Genomic DNA, 15966 nt, shown 5'->3' on the forward strand with positions numbered 1-15966 from the left:
ATTCAATTCAATTCAATTTTGGTGCAATTCAGTCCAATTCAATTGTTTTATGCTGAACAGAACATAACCTCAATAACCCTAGAACCTAGTCAGTTTAGTAAACAAGTTATTTGACTTACTTATCAAACACGCACATGAATAAAAATATATGGAAAGTGAAACTTTCTCAAAAGTGAAAAAAGCTAAAGTTGTTTGACTAACAAAAATGTAGGAATTGCAACTTCGGATATGTTCTTTCAACTTATTTTTGCTTATCTGAATTAAACTTATATAAAATTATCTAAACTTATTAGACCTTATTTGAACTTATTAAACAATATTTTGTGAGTGTACGAAAACTTATTTTTGTTACTTTTGATGAACTGAACTTATTAGTCCTTCTTTAAATTTATATTAATTTGTCTTACCTTATCTGAATTTATTTTTTCTTATAGGAGTATTGCCAATGGTTAGGTAAAACTTTAGGGGTTTATGAGGAGAAAAAGAAGGAAAAAATATTAAAGAAAGAAGAAAGAAAGGAAAAAAGGGAGGGAAGAGAACAACAATCGGTTCATCTACATGAATCGTTCACTAGGAGAAAGAAAGTTGGATTAAGGTTGGGAAAAATTAAAGCGCCACATGTCGTAATATTATTAGGCATGCTTCAACATCCAATGGCTTAAAATGATTCATCTCAACGGCTAAAATCTTAGAGAATTATTGATGATCTTTTTAATTGTTATATTTGTCGAGACGATTCTTTGAATATTAATATCTCATATTGGGTGTAAGTAAAAAATTATAAAAAAATGATATTTGAAATCCTCGCATTGAGATAAATCAAACAATACCCCACTTGACTATGTTTTTTCTTATATAATGATGCGAGATAGTTTAACAAAGTTGGTTCATGAAAGTGCTAAAAGGCAAATGATGCAACTAAAAAAACTAAAAGTGAAAAATACAAAAAGAAAAAAAGAGAATTAAAAGGAAAATAAAAGAGAAAGAAAGTCTACAAAAAAAAAAAGGAAAGGGAAGCAATGAAAATGGAGAAGGAAAAATGAGTTAAAAAGGGTGAGAAAGAGAAAAGGAAAAGAAAATGAAAAAAAACCCAAAAAAAACTTAAATTTATTCGGTGCATACTAATTTAGTATGCATCAGGTTACTAATTGATATTAACTTCATATAGTGAGTTTTATAGAAATATAGTGAACTTATATACAATATATTGGATTTTATTAACAGAAAACATATAGTGAAATTATATGCATTATAGTGGAGAATTTAATTTTTTCAATGTTTTAACATGTAGAACGATGTAGGTTGTGTAATATACATCATGACACGTGCTTTAACATATAAAAATGTAGTTTTTGCATGAATAAAATGAAATAGTGAGTTTTTACATGATACAGTGGATTGTTCACTCTAGTTTTTGCATGATATAGTATGTTTTTTTAATGATATAGTAAGGTCATTCATGATATAGTGGGTTTTTGAATGATATAGTGGGTTTTTGAATGATATAGTGAATTGTTCAGAGATGATGTAGTTTTTGAATGATATAGTGAGCATCTACATAATATAATGAGTTTTTGAATGATTTAGTGGATTGTTTAGGAATGATACGTGCTTTTGGCCTGTTGCACACTAACATTAATGTGAACCGGATCCACGCAGGTCAGATTGAACCCTCAATACATCAAACCCTTTCCCCCCTAATTCGTCTTCTTGCTAGCTGAGGGAATTCATTCCCTACTTCACACTTTGTTGCACCACATGAGCGCCATCATCATTATCAACAACGTCCATCATCATCATCATCCATCTTAGCCATCTGATTTTTTCCAGTTATTGTGTCTTTGCTGATCCAAACTTTTGTTGTTCAATATTAGCCGTGGATTTTGCTACAACAAATCACATCCCTTGATGTATTTAATGACTTTGTAGCACGCTTTTCTTTGAGTGTTCGCTCTGAGGTCGCTCATAACCCGCTCAAAATATTCTAGAACTTCCCTGTTTTGAGCGTATTAGAACGAAATGCCCACTCTATTAGCCGTTAGACAAATATCCACGTCGAATAGAGGTGGAGTTGGTGGTGTTGCAGTTTACGGTGGGTCGTGTTGTGATGGAGTGAGGTTCATCATTAGAGAGTTGGTGTTAGTTGTAGTTAAATGGTGTGTTTGCTTGTGTGGTGTAGAATAAGAGAAGTGTGTGGTGTAGAATAAGAGAAATGTGTGGTGTAGGATAAGCCTTGTATGATAATTCTAAATCTCACACCATAGCGCGCTCCAACATGATCACCTACAAGTAACACCAAAACATGAGGGCGACACGAAAGATATAAAAATAATAAAATAAAAACAAAAAACTAGTAGAAATAATAAATTACTCTAATTAAGCCAAAAAATAGTAAAAGAAAGATAATAAAGAATAAAAATACGAAAAATAAACAAAAAAAATTCAAAAAGCATGAATTACTACCCTATGAATGACGAATTGTCAAAAGGAATAATGCTTCGTCTATGAAGGATTTCACCAACTGCAATGTTTTTATGACATAGTTGCCATAGAGAGATGTAATTTTTTTTTTTTTGGGGGGGGGGGGTATCCAGATATATTTACGTATATACTAATATATATAGTGGTCCTTGTAATCCCCGTAAATTTATGAATTTTATAAATATATTTTAATGTATATTTACATAAATTTTAGTATATTTTATTATTTAAACGATTTATTTTTTGAAAGGTTGACTATTTGAAAGTCAAAGGAATCATTTAATGATTTAAATAAGTCAAACAATTTATTTAGTCATACTTTGAAATATATTTCAAAAGCTTGAGAACTTTTTGGATTGTAAAAAAAGATTTTAAATTGGGTATGAAGAACCCAACCACTCAAATCATCAACCATTAAATATTATCTTTAGCCTAATCACCTTTTCCTAAACTGAAAAGAGGAACCTATAGAAACCCCCAAAAATCCAATTTCCCACACACTTATTTTCTTTCTCCTCCTTTTTCCCCAAAATTTTTTTGGCCCCTCCTCTTTTGTCTCTCTTTTCTTTTTTTCTCTTCCTATATATTTCCTTTGGCTCGCCTCTTCCTTCATGATCGGGCGGACTGATAAGTCATTTTTATATAGAGTTTTTAGGTGCATTTATGTTGCATTTTAGAGCATTTAGTTTCATATTTAGGTTCATTATTGCATTGTATTCTTAAGTTATGCTTTTCTATTCCTATTCGGTATGTTTTCTTGTTTTTTGATGAATTTCAGGCATTGAAGACTTATTTGGAGTATGATTAGCTAAGCTGAGGATTAGGAGCACTTGGAAAGAAGCTACAATGAATAAGGATCGTATGGATATGTCATAGTACGAGTTTGAGCAAAAACGAAGCGGAAAATCATTAGAAGAAATGTGAAAAAGGAGTCATGTCTACTCTTCTGATCATAACTTTTGATATGATTCTTAGAATCGAGTAATTCTAGCATATTTGGAAACTAGACTTGAAGAGCTTTCCAACGATAGGTGGCACGTCCCGAGGAGACTTCTAGTCAAGGAGTTATGCTTTTCGGAAGATTGCATTATTTCTGCTGGAATCTGCCACGCGTACGCGCGGATCACTAATCCGCCTATTAATGATATATTTAAGACTTTCCTTATCTTGTAAATTACTTTCCAAGTCATATTAGGTTATTGAATATTTATTTAGAGAGGTTTTCATTCTTTCTCTCTCCTCCTCCCTCTCACGTTATTTTCTTAGGTTTTAGGTTTTAGTTTTCTCTCCTCTCTTTCTCTCTAGTTTTTAGTGTAAACCCTAGTTTTTATTCTTCTTCATTAATTCATGAGTTTTATTAGTTTCTTTCATTGATTAGTCTTTAATTATATTTCTTTTATAGTTTTAGATTTCATTATTTATTTCATGATAGAGTAGTTTCTTTTATCATGGTTAAGTTGAACCCTAGTATGATTTAATTCATGATTGTTTCTTTAAATTCTCATATTAATTGTTAATTGTTCTTGCTTAATTGATTGTGCATACCAATACTAGATTAGGGATAACTAGTATTGTTATATCCATTGTCTTGATCACAACGGGAGTTGGATTTTGACGGATTTGAGTATTTCAATTAAGGACATGAAGTTCTCCACGGGAGTAGGTAGAATGGATTGTTAGGAAGTTAAAGTCCGTGTTTAATGTCTTTAATTTGCATGATTCCACGGGAGTAGGCTTGAATGCATATTAGAGAAGCCATAGATACTCGGGAGAGGTTTATGGTACTTTATAGGGTGTACTTTTCCTTGTGAACATTTAATTATTAGTTTGGGGTAGAAATTATTTTGTATTATTTCGTGCTAGTGGGGATACTTAACTGTAGATTCTTTTATTTTATTGATTAGTATAGTTATTTCGACGATCATTGATATTAATATCCTTTAGTCTTACCATTATTTAAGGGCTAATCATAGAACAAATTGTCTCTCTGTGGGATCGACTCTGACTTACCCTACTACATAGTTAGGAGGTTAGTTAGGTTATTTATTTTTGTTAGGTGCGCGATATTCTTATCAAATTTTGGCGCCGTTGCCGGGGAGACGGTTTTGTTTTAGTTAGTTTTTATTGTTGGTGAGACTAAATTGTATATATTTTTTTCCCTTTTTGTGAATATTTTTATTTATTTTTTTTTAATTTTTTTTTGTATCATGGAGTCATGCTATTTTGATGATAGGGATAATTATTTTGCTAGGCACCATAGTAATAATTTTTGGAATTCTCATGTTTACAGTTTTGATGCATCATATCAAAATCCTCCCAATTTTTGCATGAGTTCTCCTGAATTACCTCATATGTTCTGTAACCCCAACATGTTAGTAATTCTAGAGCAATTTTTTCTTTTCCTCAGTATGAGAATGAAGTGTTTTGGAAGTATTATCATAGACTTGGTGATTTATTGGTCCTAATCATGGAATTGAACTGTGGGATATGTGTCTAGTGATTTATGAGGGGTTAAATGAAGAAACTAGGATGGTGATAGAATCTATGTGTAATGGAGGGTTTCTATTCCAATCGCCTGAGTATTGTTGGGATTTAATTGAGTGGTTGACTAGGGATACTTATGAGTGGGAGATGTCTTTATCAGCTAGAGTCATTCCTCTACCCCCAACTTACATTACACCACCTCCTCATTGTTCTAATTGTCACTCTACTTCTCATGATATTTTGTCTTGTGATGTGATTTTAGTGAATGATATCACCCCTTCACCTCAATATGAATTTGATTACTATACTCAAAATTCTCATCCCCAACCGTATATTTTTTATGATGATGATGATGCGTGTTGTATAAAGAATGAGAGGATAATGATCAAATTATAGGAGAGACTAATGTGATGGATGTTTTGCAGGAGGAAGAAGCCATGGTTGAAATTTCCTCTTTGGAGGAAAGTCAAGTTGAGCGTGAGGTGATTTATGAGTCTTTATCGGTACCACCTATTGTTTTTGAGTCTCATGTTCCATTCTCTGAGAAACTTGATATTATATCTTCTTCCCCTATATTATATCCTCCATCGTTCCTTCTTTCTCCCCTTTTGAATGACTTTCATGATAATGTAAATAATGTACAATTCGTTTCTTTTCCTTCTTTTGAGCCATGTAAAAAGACTAACGATTTTTCTTTTTCTTCTTGTCAATATAACTTTTCATTTGATTTTTCTTTTTGTAGTTTTAATAATTTTTTAGGACTAACATTTTTCATTTTTCCTTTCACTGTTATATAATATGCTCTGAGATGTTTGCAGGAACATATGATAAGCTTCTTCGAGCATTGAACTATTATGAGTGGTCTACTAATCTAATTAAACGGTCATGCAAGACCTTAAATTTGCGCTTTTCGGGAGGCAACCCGAGTTTTAACTTAGTTTATTTCTTCTTTTCTTTCCTTTTTATTTTTTTTTCATTCTTTGTGTGTGATTTTTGGTGTGTTGTTGGTTCTTGTGATTGTAGGTGGAAATTGAAAAGAATTTTTAAAAAAAAAAAAAATATTGAGGAGAAGACGCAGCAGTACGTCGAGAGAGAAAGAGGAGCGATTTGATGATGCTGGTGTGCCACCACCGTCTGTCCGTCCACCTGCTCCGACAGCACTACCGACCACCCACCGTCGACTGCTCTCCGCGCCACACCTGCCCCGCCAACGCCTTCACCCGTCGCCGGCGTCATTCCGCGCGCGCCTCCCGCCCTCTGCCCCCTGCACGACCACCAAGAACCGCCACAGACCGCACCACCATCGGACCACCGAGCCTCTCTCGTGTCTCTCACCCGCTGCCAGGCGCCACACTCCTGAACCAAGCGCCGACCTCTTACCGGCACCACCCGCGCCGGACTTTTACGCGTCTTCACTGCCCTACCGCCAACCACCATTAACCTGTCACCATCCTCCCGCCTTCCTTCTTCGGCCAAGACGCATTCCCCTCTGATTTTTTCTTTCTTTCTTTTTCCCCCCTTTTTCCTTCCTTTCTTCTTTTTCTTTTAATTTGAATTAGTCTGAATTTTTTTTTTTTTTCCCTTTATTATTACCTTTTCCTATTATCATCTAATTTTTTTTTCTTTCTTAATTGATGATTGTTGTAGGATTTGTGCAAAAGGCAGAAAAAAAAAAAAGTTCAAGTTAGTCTTCAAGAAGTCGTGCAATATGATTTTTAAGCTTATTCGATACTTCAATTGGGTAGTAAGCTTTTATATTTTGTATTGTTAATATTCTTGATATGACTTTAAAATTTTTGCTTGGATTTTTCTTTTGATGCCCTCTTGTTGAGAATCTTTTCAACACATATTGATTGAATTTTTGGATTGTGGGATTTTTGTGGTGTTGTGGTGTTGTGTCTTTTGGTGGGCAACTTTGGTGATTTGGTGATCCTGGGGTTGGTTTTCGTTCCTTTTCTGAACTGGTTTATGCAGTGAGGACACTGCAAATTCTAGCTTGGGGAGGAATATTCTATCTTTTATTGCTTTTTAGTGTAGATTTCATTGCTTTCAAGGATGTTGCACGGTTTGTACTGCTTATTAGGAGTGGGAGTTTACGTGTAACCAAAAAAATTGTACTGCTTTCTTAGTTGCATTAGATATTTCATCTCATATTAGATTTCATCTCATTTTAGTTGCATCTATGGGACTACTGCTAAAACTTTTGAGAACTTGTTGATATTTTACTACATTTGTTAAGTGCATGTCACTCATCTTGTTCATGATACTTCATAGCATGATTGTTTCGCAACTAATTGTTTGTGGTAAGATTGATTGATCTCTCTCTGGCTCGATTTAACGTTACTATGCAGACACCTTAACCTAAGTGAGCTTTTGTGCCTATAAACTGACGTATCTGTGTCAGTTCTATTCTTTCATGTGTGATTAGTTCCTCGTTGTTGCATTGATCTTGACTTTGACTTGGTACTCCTTGATATTTGATAGTGCATACATTTTGATATGATTGAGGCGTTTCATTTATGACTTAGCTCCAGAGTTATTCTTTTTTCATATTATCCTTCCTAGCCCCGCTGAGCCTTTTCTGACTTTGTTTGATTGATACCTACATTACAAGCCATTGACCTCATTTGATTCTTGTCCCAAGCCTAGCTTGGGGGAGCGAGTATTAGTTTTGGTTTAGTTTGTATTGAATTGAAGTGCTCTATTTGTGGTTTAGAAGGATGGAAAAGTATGTTTAGTGAGCTTTGAAATTGAATTGAAGTGTGAAAAAGAAACACACACAAAAAAAAGTGAAAAATAAAATGAAAAAAAGATGTGTAAAAGAGTTGTGAATAAAGTGAAATAAAAAGGGTTATGATTGAATTTCTTGAGTGAAAAAGGTTGTTGATTATATTTGGAGATTGTTGGTTGTTGCACGGAGTTTTGTGATCTTTTATGGTCATGTTTTCAGTTATATGATGCTCCCCCTTCTTGGTTTTTCCACCACAATTCCCAAATTATTTCCATACCTTTAACCTCAGCCTCATTACAACCCCTAAAAGTCCTCTTGATCATTATATATTGTATTGTTGAGTATTAAGTGAGTCAAAAAGTCAAAGTTAAAGAGTATTTGCTTCATCTGAGTCGACTGATTTAGGTTGAGAGTCATTATTCATCCCTTAAACACATGAGAGATTTGAGTGCACATAACTATAGTGAGGTCTGACAGTTTGGTTAAATCCAGTTTGGGAGAGATGGTTTGTGGTTTGATTGGAGAGTCGATTGCGATACATGACATGCTATGCGGCTTTGTTCGAGCTTGTTTCGATGCTTGACTTATGTAGTGATTATATCTCTTGTGTTTTCAATTGAGTGTTTATCCCTGTTGTAGTATTATATTGTAGGTTGTCTAACTTTTTCGATGTCTATGTCTTATTGCTTGAGGACAAGCAATGGTTTAGCTTGGGGGACCACCGCCACAATTGGACCACCACAGGCATCATCCCACTCAACCACCTCCTCTCCGGCGTCCCTTTCCTCCTCTTCTTTGCTTGATTATTTTCTTCCTTATCAAGTTATTTTAATTCAAAGTTTGTATTATATATTAAGGATTGTTTTAATATGTTTATGATTAAAAGTTATAGATTGATTTAATTATGAATCTAAGATTATGTAATTTATGTAATGAAGTAATTAAATTTTAGATTTACTTATTATGTTAGAATTGAAATTTTGATTATCAAAAAGCATGGATTTTAAGGGTTTTATAAGTTGAAAAATTATAGTATTATATTATAGTTTATATGAAATTGAGTATTCTTATGATTTAAGTATGTTTAAAAAGGATTTTATTATATTATATGTTGCTGAAAAAATTAAAAAGGATGTTGATGATGGAGTTTTTATGATTAAATTATGAGTTTTTAAGGGTTTTTAACAACTAGTGTTGTAGTACTATACTAGGAGGTTTTAATAATTAAATTTTAATGATGGGAAGGGTTTATAAACACTTTAAAGAAGGGTTTAAAGTATTTTAATATTGCTGAAAATTTATAAAGTATTGATTTGTGGTTATGTTGGTCATTTTAGGCAGAGAATTCTCTTTATGCGACTTTTAAGGTTGTGAAAGTGGCCTCTCGATTTGTCTATACAAGGTACGTACATACCTATGTGTTAATTTGGATTAGTATTATGTCTTAAGGATGACCATTATGTAGTATAATGTATGGGAAACTAATTTTAGTTCATACGTGATTTATATTTAATTGGATCTGCATGTTTTCTGTCGTTGCGTGAAGCATGCATGTTGATTATGATGTTTGTAGTATGTTTGTATGGAAGATTGATGCAAACATATGAAATTTGCTATCTTTATTTTATTAATTCACGTGAGGAATTAATATTTATGTTGCGTCAAAAATGTCACCCATCATAGGACAATGGACAATTCTTGAAAGGAATAATGCTTTATCTATGAAGGATTTGACGTACTGCAAATGCAATGCTTTTATGGCATAGTTGTCATAGAGAGATGGAAAGTTTGTGGGGGATATCCAGACGTATTAATGTACTGTATATACTATATAGATATAGTGGTCCTTTGGTTGGACAGAGAAGTTTTTACAAAAATAAAATTAATTAGTTGATTAAAAGTCATACGACGTCTACAATAGAATTCAAAACAAACAAATACATATCGAAATATGTAATATATACAATTCTAATATGACAAAAACCCGATCATTGAGGAGATATAACACTTTTGAAAATGCTCGACTTTCACATCAATGTATGATGTTCCTTTCTATATGGGGTCTATCGATCTTTTGTAGTTTTGGAATAGAACTGGATGTAATTCAAGTAAAGATAAACGAAGTACTAACATTTGTTGTGAACCCGCATAAATTTCGATAAACAAATCAACCTCTTGAATTACGCAAAAAACGAAAAAAAATAAAGTCATCCCCCAACTCTCACATAGAGAGAAATATAACCCAATATATGGGTAAAAAAACTTTCCATTAGAACAATAACATAAAAATTAGAAACAAAAGGGGAAAAAAGGGGGATTAATTATCACCATCCAAAAGGGTGGTGGTAGCCCATAGGTTAAACATTAGGGTTTTGTGAAAGAAGAGAGGGAAGAAAGAAAAAAGGGAAGACTTGGAAGTTACATTTGCTAGATATTAATTTTCGATTTTAACTCTAACAAGTGCAATTTTATGATGAGCACGTAGGAATAGAATGTTTGTTTTATGGCTACAATAAAATGGCAGCCACTATTATGATTGTACAAAGACCAAACGGAACTACTTAGCTTCTTTAGGATTGGGGAATTGCTGCGATTCTTCCTGAATAGCCTGGATTCTCTCGTCGAGAGTCACTTTGAAAGTATTACCTAAACTCTTACGGTTGAATATGATAGAGTCTAAAAACAACGAGTCAGGCTGGAATTTGGACTGGACCAGATTGAATATTCCGGTCCAATCCTCAGTCCAAAAAAACTAGGATTTCGATTTCTGGTCCAGTCCAAAATTTGTGTTTCTTTTAGTAAAAAAAAAGAAGAAGTTTAAAGGTTACAAAAGGTTTAAAAATTAGAATGCTAAAACCTATACTTTATTGCCTTTAAGATTATTTTTAGAATCATTAAATTTTAATGTATTTAATTTATTAATATGTTTATTTACACAAAAAAGTTTTTTTAAAATATAAATTCTAATTCAAACAGGTTCAAAATTGGACTGGACCAGAACCCAGTCCAAAGAATTTTAAGATTTTGGTCTATCGATCCTGGTTCTGGACTGGTGCATACCCCCTTAACCACTATAACTATTGAAATATTTGCCATTATTTATATAAATAGACAATTTTGCCCATTGGCATAATTGAACCTCAACAACATAGATAAATGAAGAAAATGATAATTTCAGTAAAAAAATAAATGAAAATTAATTAAAGTGAATCTATTACGTATAATTTTTAATCGCTGTTTAATTATTAAGTTAACCTAATAAATGGCTTGGATCTTAGATTTTAAAAGAAATGTTTAAAGTATACAAGTTATGGTAGGAAAATTTTTATTGTAGCCATTGTCGTTTTGTAGGCAGATTTTTCCACATATTATAGTTTGTGGATGGTGACATATATAAGTCGAATGTTGAGTGGTAGGTGACTGTACTTTTATTTTATAGTTAGAGGTATATTTGTCAAAAAAAAGTAGACACCAAATTTTAAGAGTTCTCATATATAATAGAAATATGGAAAGGGTTAACTTTGGTATTGCCTCTTACATTTGTTTATCTTGCAGACGGTTTTCTGGGCAACTTTTTGCATCCTATAGAGTTGTGAGTTACTATCTCCTCGAAAATTATAATTTAACCCTTAGAGTATAATTTTTTAAAAAAATTAATTATTGTTGAAACATTCAATCATAAATTTAATGTTAATGATAGAATAGGATATTATGTGCATGGATTTATATGGTAAAATGATATCTTATGTTGTTAATTGGTTTCCTAACATACCTAGAACTATCTTTACTTTGTAACTGTAAATATTGATGAATGTTGTTCACTGTTATCCAATGAATTCAACCAAATCTAGTAGTTAACATGAGATGATACATAAATTATTACGTTCATATAAGACAATTAATATAAGTCATAATTAGCTGAAATTAGTAAGTTTGTATAAGATATAGTTGATTATAGTCAAATCTTGAACATGCGTAAAGTTTCGACCGAAGGCAAAGTTTGGGATAATATTGTAGTTAGATATTATCATAGTATAGTAATAACTAATAAACCTAATCTAGTTAGAATTAGGAAAAGCATATCCGAAACCAATTAGTTCTTGTATCTTCAGGCAACTTCTTTCTCTTCAGGTATATATATGATCATTTACACACTCCCTCAAACAAAATATACATATCATTACATACAGACATTTATTTCTGATCTTGTGTGTGTTTCGTCAAATTTGTTAAAGAACAACTCGATCAGTTTTGTTTTGTTTTTCCTGAATCAACAATGGAGAAGTACATGCTAATTAAGAAAGTTGGTGAGGGAACCTTTGGAAGTGTTTGCAGTGCTATAAATAAACAGACGGGAGAAGTTGTTGCTATAAAGCAGATGAAGAACAAAAGATATCATTCTTGGGAAGAGTGCATAAATTTGACAGAAGTGCAGTCACTAATAAAGATGAGTAAGCATCCTAATATTGTGAAGCTAAGAGAGGTTATTAGAGAACATGATATCCTGTATTTGGTGTTCGAATATATGGAGTGTAATTTGTATGAACTTATCCGAAAAAGAGGAAGAAGGGTGTTTTCAGAGGATGAAGTTAGAAATTGGTGCTTTCAAGTATTTCAAGCTCTTGCCTACATGCACCAGTGTGGGTATTTTCATCGCGATCTTAAACCAGCAAATCTTCTAGTCTCAAACAATGTTATCAAACTAGCCGATTTCGGATCTGAAGAAAAATTAATTCAGGGCAACCTTTTACACAAAATATCACTACACCCTGGTATAGGGCTCCTGAAGTTATGCTAAAGTCTCCTACTTATACTTCTGCTATCGATATGTGGGCAATGGGTGCAATAATGGCTGAACTGTTCACTCTTCGTCCTCTGTTTCCTGGACTAAATGGAGCAGACCAGATGTATAAGATATGCAGCGTGATTGGAACGCCGACAGATAACTCTTGGCCACATGGTATAAGGCTTGCTAGGGGCATGAACTACCAGTTTCCATACCTTCCTGGCGTGCATATGTCAATTGTCATGCCCTCAGTAAGTGATGATGCAACTAGCCTTATTAGGTCACTTTGTTCTTGGGACCCTTTCAAGAGGCCAACAGCAGCACAAGTACTTCAGCATCCATTCTTTCATAAATGTTACTATGTCATCCCACCATCTCCACGGACTACACCTGCTGCCTACTGTCAACAGAACACCAACACCAACAAGAACACCGCTGTCATTGGGATCCAGGCCGGGATATGCTGATCACAAACTGAAGAAAAAAGAAACTATTTTAGGGCTGGGGAAAGAGAAAAGGAGCTTCGATTAGGAGCAAGACCAAGTTAATTAGGATGTTTGTAAACACTTTTTTTTTTTCTTTTTCTTTAAAAGTTGCTTAAAAGCTGCTCATATTTGCTCATATTAATTAGAGATTGCATTATTGTAACACTTAAATTCATCAATAGATAACACATTTTTTATGACAAGGCCTGCAACTTTATCCTGTTAACCAAACCCTTTATGTACTTGTTGTTGATTATCCTCCACAGAAGTTAGCATGTTCGGTTTCAGATGATGGATCTGTACTTTCAGAAGGATTTTGTCATTTGATGATCCTGATCACTCATTCAGAGGGATTTATGTTAGCTTTGGATTAAATTTTTTTAGTATAATTTACTTCAGTTCACAAATAAGTTCAGTGAATCTAGATTATGATCCTGGTCAACTTGTAGGTGTTCGTTCATGACTAATTGTAGTTGTCCGAGTTCATGACTAATTTTTGTAGTAGCTAGCTAGTGAAAGCAACTGATTTCTGTTTCTTATGCAAAACGGGTTTTAAGGTTTAGCCGCAAAGATCAAAATAGGCAACTAAGAAAGTGTTGCAAGTTATAGTACAGTTAGCTAAATATCCATAATATTAGTCAAGGAAGCTACCTGTATCTCCATAATAATCTTTATTTGGATCTGTCATTGTGCCTTAGTAGTCAGCTTGTTATTATTTCTCTTTTCCTCATGCAATCACTTTGGCATGAAAGCACCTTGCATTTTATGTTCACTTCATGCAGCTAATTTGCTAATGACTTCTGCTTCCATATAGTCTCTTTCGTCAACAGCAGAATTTTCAGGTTGCTGCTTGCCTACTTTCAGCCCTTTAACAACTCCCAACTTTTTGATCTTTTTTATTTACACCAGCAACATATGTTACCCAATTGCTTACCCATTTACTTCATCATCAAATCTCATGGGTAGAAGATAAACATTATCAATACTTCATCTTCATTAAATCTCAGGTGGTTAGATTCTTTAATTATACAGGCCACACTTTTTTAATATGTGTGGTTGCTTGAGCTCACCATTTGTACACTACTAGTACAGTAGTACTGCTAGCGTTTCTGTGGTCTTCTATCATGTCATCTGTCATCATTTTTACAAATTCTATAAAGGTAAAATCATGCTTCACTTGTAATTTTGTAATGTGATAGTGTCTACTTGTCTCTAATTGGATTAGATAGGGGGATAAATAGCTTCTTCTCTGTAGGTGGGCCTTGTATAATTGAAGTCAAATGTTACAGTAAATACATTTATTAGGGATTCACTATATAATCAATCTAGTGATTATATTGTAAGATAAGAGTGCTTAAATTGCAATAGGTTATACTTAAACTTGACAGTTGGGTGTTTTTCACTTTGATTCCTTAGCCCCTTGAACTCAATGATCCTTGCTTACATGGGTGTATATTGCTGCTACTAGTTTAATTTATCTAATACTACTACTATTAATTTTAACTACTCGTGCAGTTTTCCAGCATCTAAATGATGATCGATGAGCATGATGTATGAGCTCCCTTTCATCTCATGCAGTTTTCGGACATGTAATTGATGATGATCATGTTCAACACTATCACACAAAACCATAATCATCATGGGATTGTTACATGTTTTGGTTTTGTGTCGAGCATTTAAATTAGAATTACAATATTTCATTTTTAACTAATTTGAATTTGGAAGTGGTTATAAATGAAGAAATGGAATGCCACGTTCAAGAAACTAGTTGTTCATTGGAAAGGCAAGGAAGAACTTTAGATGTGGAGTGATTTATTGGAGCATTTTATATGTAGAAACTGAAAAACATGAATTTTGTTTAGTATATTAGTAATCAGTTAACATATTTGTAATTAGGAATAGGACCACGTGAAAACCACTCCTTATGTTGAAAACTGAAAACTGCAACATAAAATGAGCAAAAAGTTTCTTAAAATGAGCAAAAAAGATAAAATGATAAAAAAAAAGTTCTTAAAATGAGCAAAAATATGTAAAATAAGCAAAAGTTTCTGAAAATGAGCGAAAATATAAAATGAGCAAAAAACGTAAACAAAAGTTCATAAAATGAGCAAAAACTTCATAAAATGAGCAAAAGTTTGCTTAAAGGAGCAAAAGTTTCTTAAAATGAGCAAAAATCTGTAAAATGAGCAAAAAGGTCGGTTTTCAGTTTTTCAGCTTAAAATTAGTTTTTAGGCACCGTTTGATAGGGCGTAAAATATTTTCAGTGTTAAATGATTTTCATGGAAAACAATTAATGAAATACACAATTTCAAAATTAGTTTTCCGTTGTTTGGTTCCATGTAAGAAAAATGATGAAATGAAAGGGAAAGTAAGGAGATACTGAGAGGATTGTACAAGAGTGATAAGGAAAACAGTTTTCCCTTCATTTTGAAAGAAATATGGTTTCGTTGGGAGTGTAATTTTACCCCAAGGAAAAATGATTTTACATTCTTTTGCCAACCAAACAATGCAAAACTGATAATAGAGGAAAAAAGTTTTCCGGAAAAATGTTTTACCCCCTACCAAACGGAGCCTCGGTGAATCCTTGCTCTTTCTAATTACGTACTTTGTAAATATGCAAATGGGCGTACGTGAATATTATATATGCATAATATTTTTTTTGGTTATAAAATTCCAAAACCTTTTTTTAAAAATGTGTAGTTATATATATTTATATTGATCTACTACTACTACGTACAAGACTATGAAGGTATTAGATTATCTACGGAGGCGTAAACCGTTGTAATAGATGCTAAAATGAAATGACATTAGTAAAATAGGCGTTGCAATAGCTATATGATTGTGTTCCAATATATATGGAGCCGTTGCATTAGATGTAAAAATGGGATACAAAACTAGCAGTAGACGCATTGCAATAGCTATCGAAAGGCGTTGCACTAGATGTAGAGGCGTAGCAATAGCTTGTATAGCTAATAAAACAAATATTGACACCTATTGCA

The 15966-nt window shown here is 33.1% G+C and overlaps 1 protein-coding gene across 1 annotated transcript; it reads left to right on the plus strand.

Moving 5' to 3' along the window:
- Positions 1-11895: 11895 nt before the first annotated feature.
- Positions 11896-13557, plus strand: LOC104883016 (cyclin-dependent kinase F-4). The gene is given in 2 exon segments (XM_010667455.3): positions 11896-12414; positions 12417-13557. Coding segments are annotated over 2 exon segments (975 nt in total). The 5' UTR covers positions 11896-11972; the 3' UTR covers positions 12950-13557.
- The last annotated feature ends 2409 nt before the right edge of the window (positions 13558-15966 follow it).

This window comes from Beta vulgaris, chromosome 8 (assembly GCF_026745355.1).
Source record: "Beta vulgaris subsp. vulgaris cultivar EL10 chromosome 8, EL10.2, whole genome shotgun sequence".
In the NCBI taxonomy this organism is placed as follows: Eukaryota; Viridiplantae; Streptophyta; class Magnoliopsida; order Caryophyllales; family Amaranthaceae; genus Beta; species Beta vulgaris.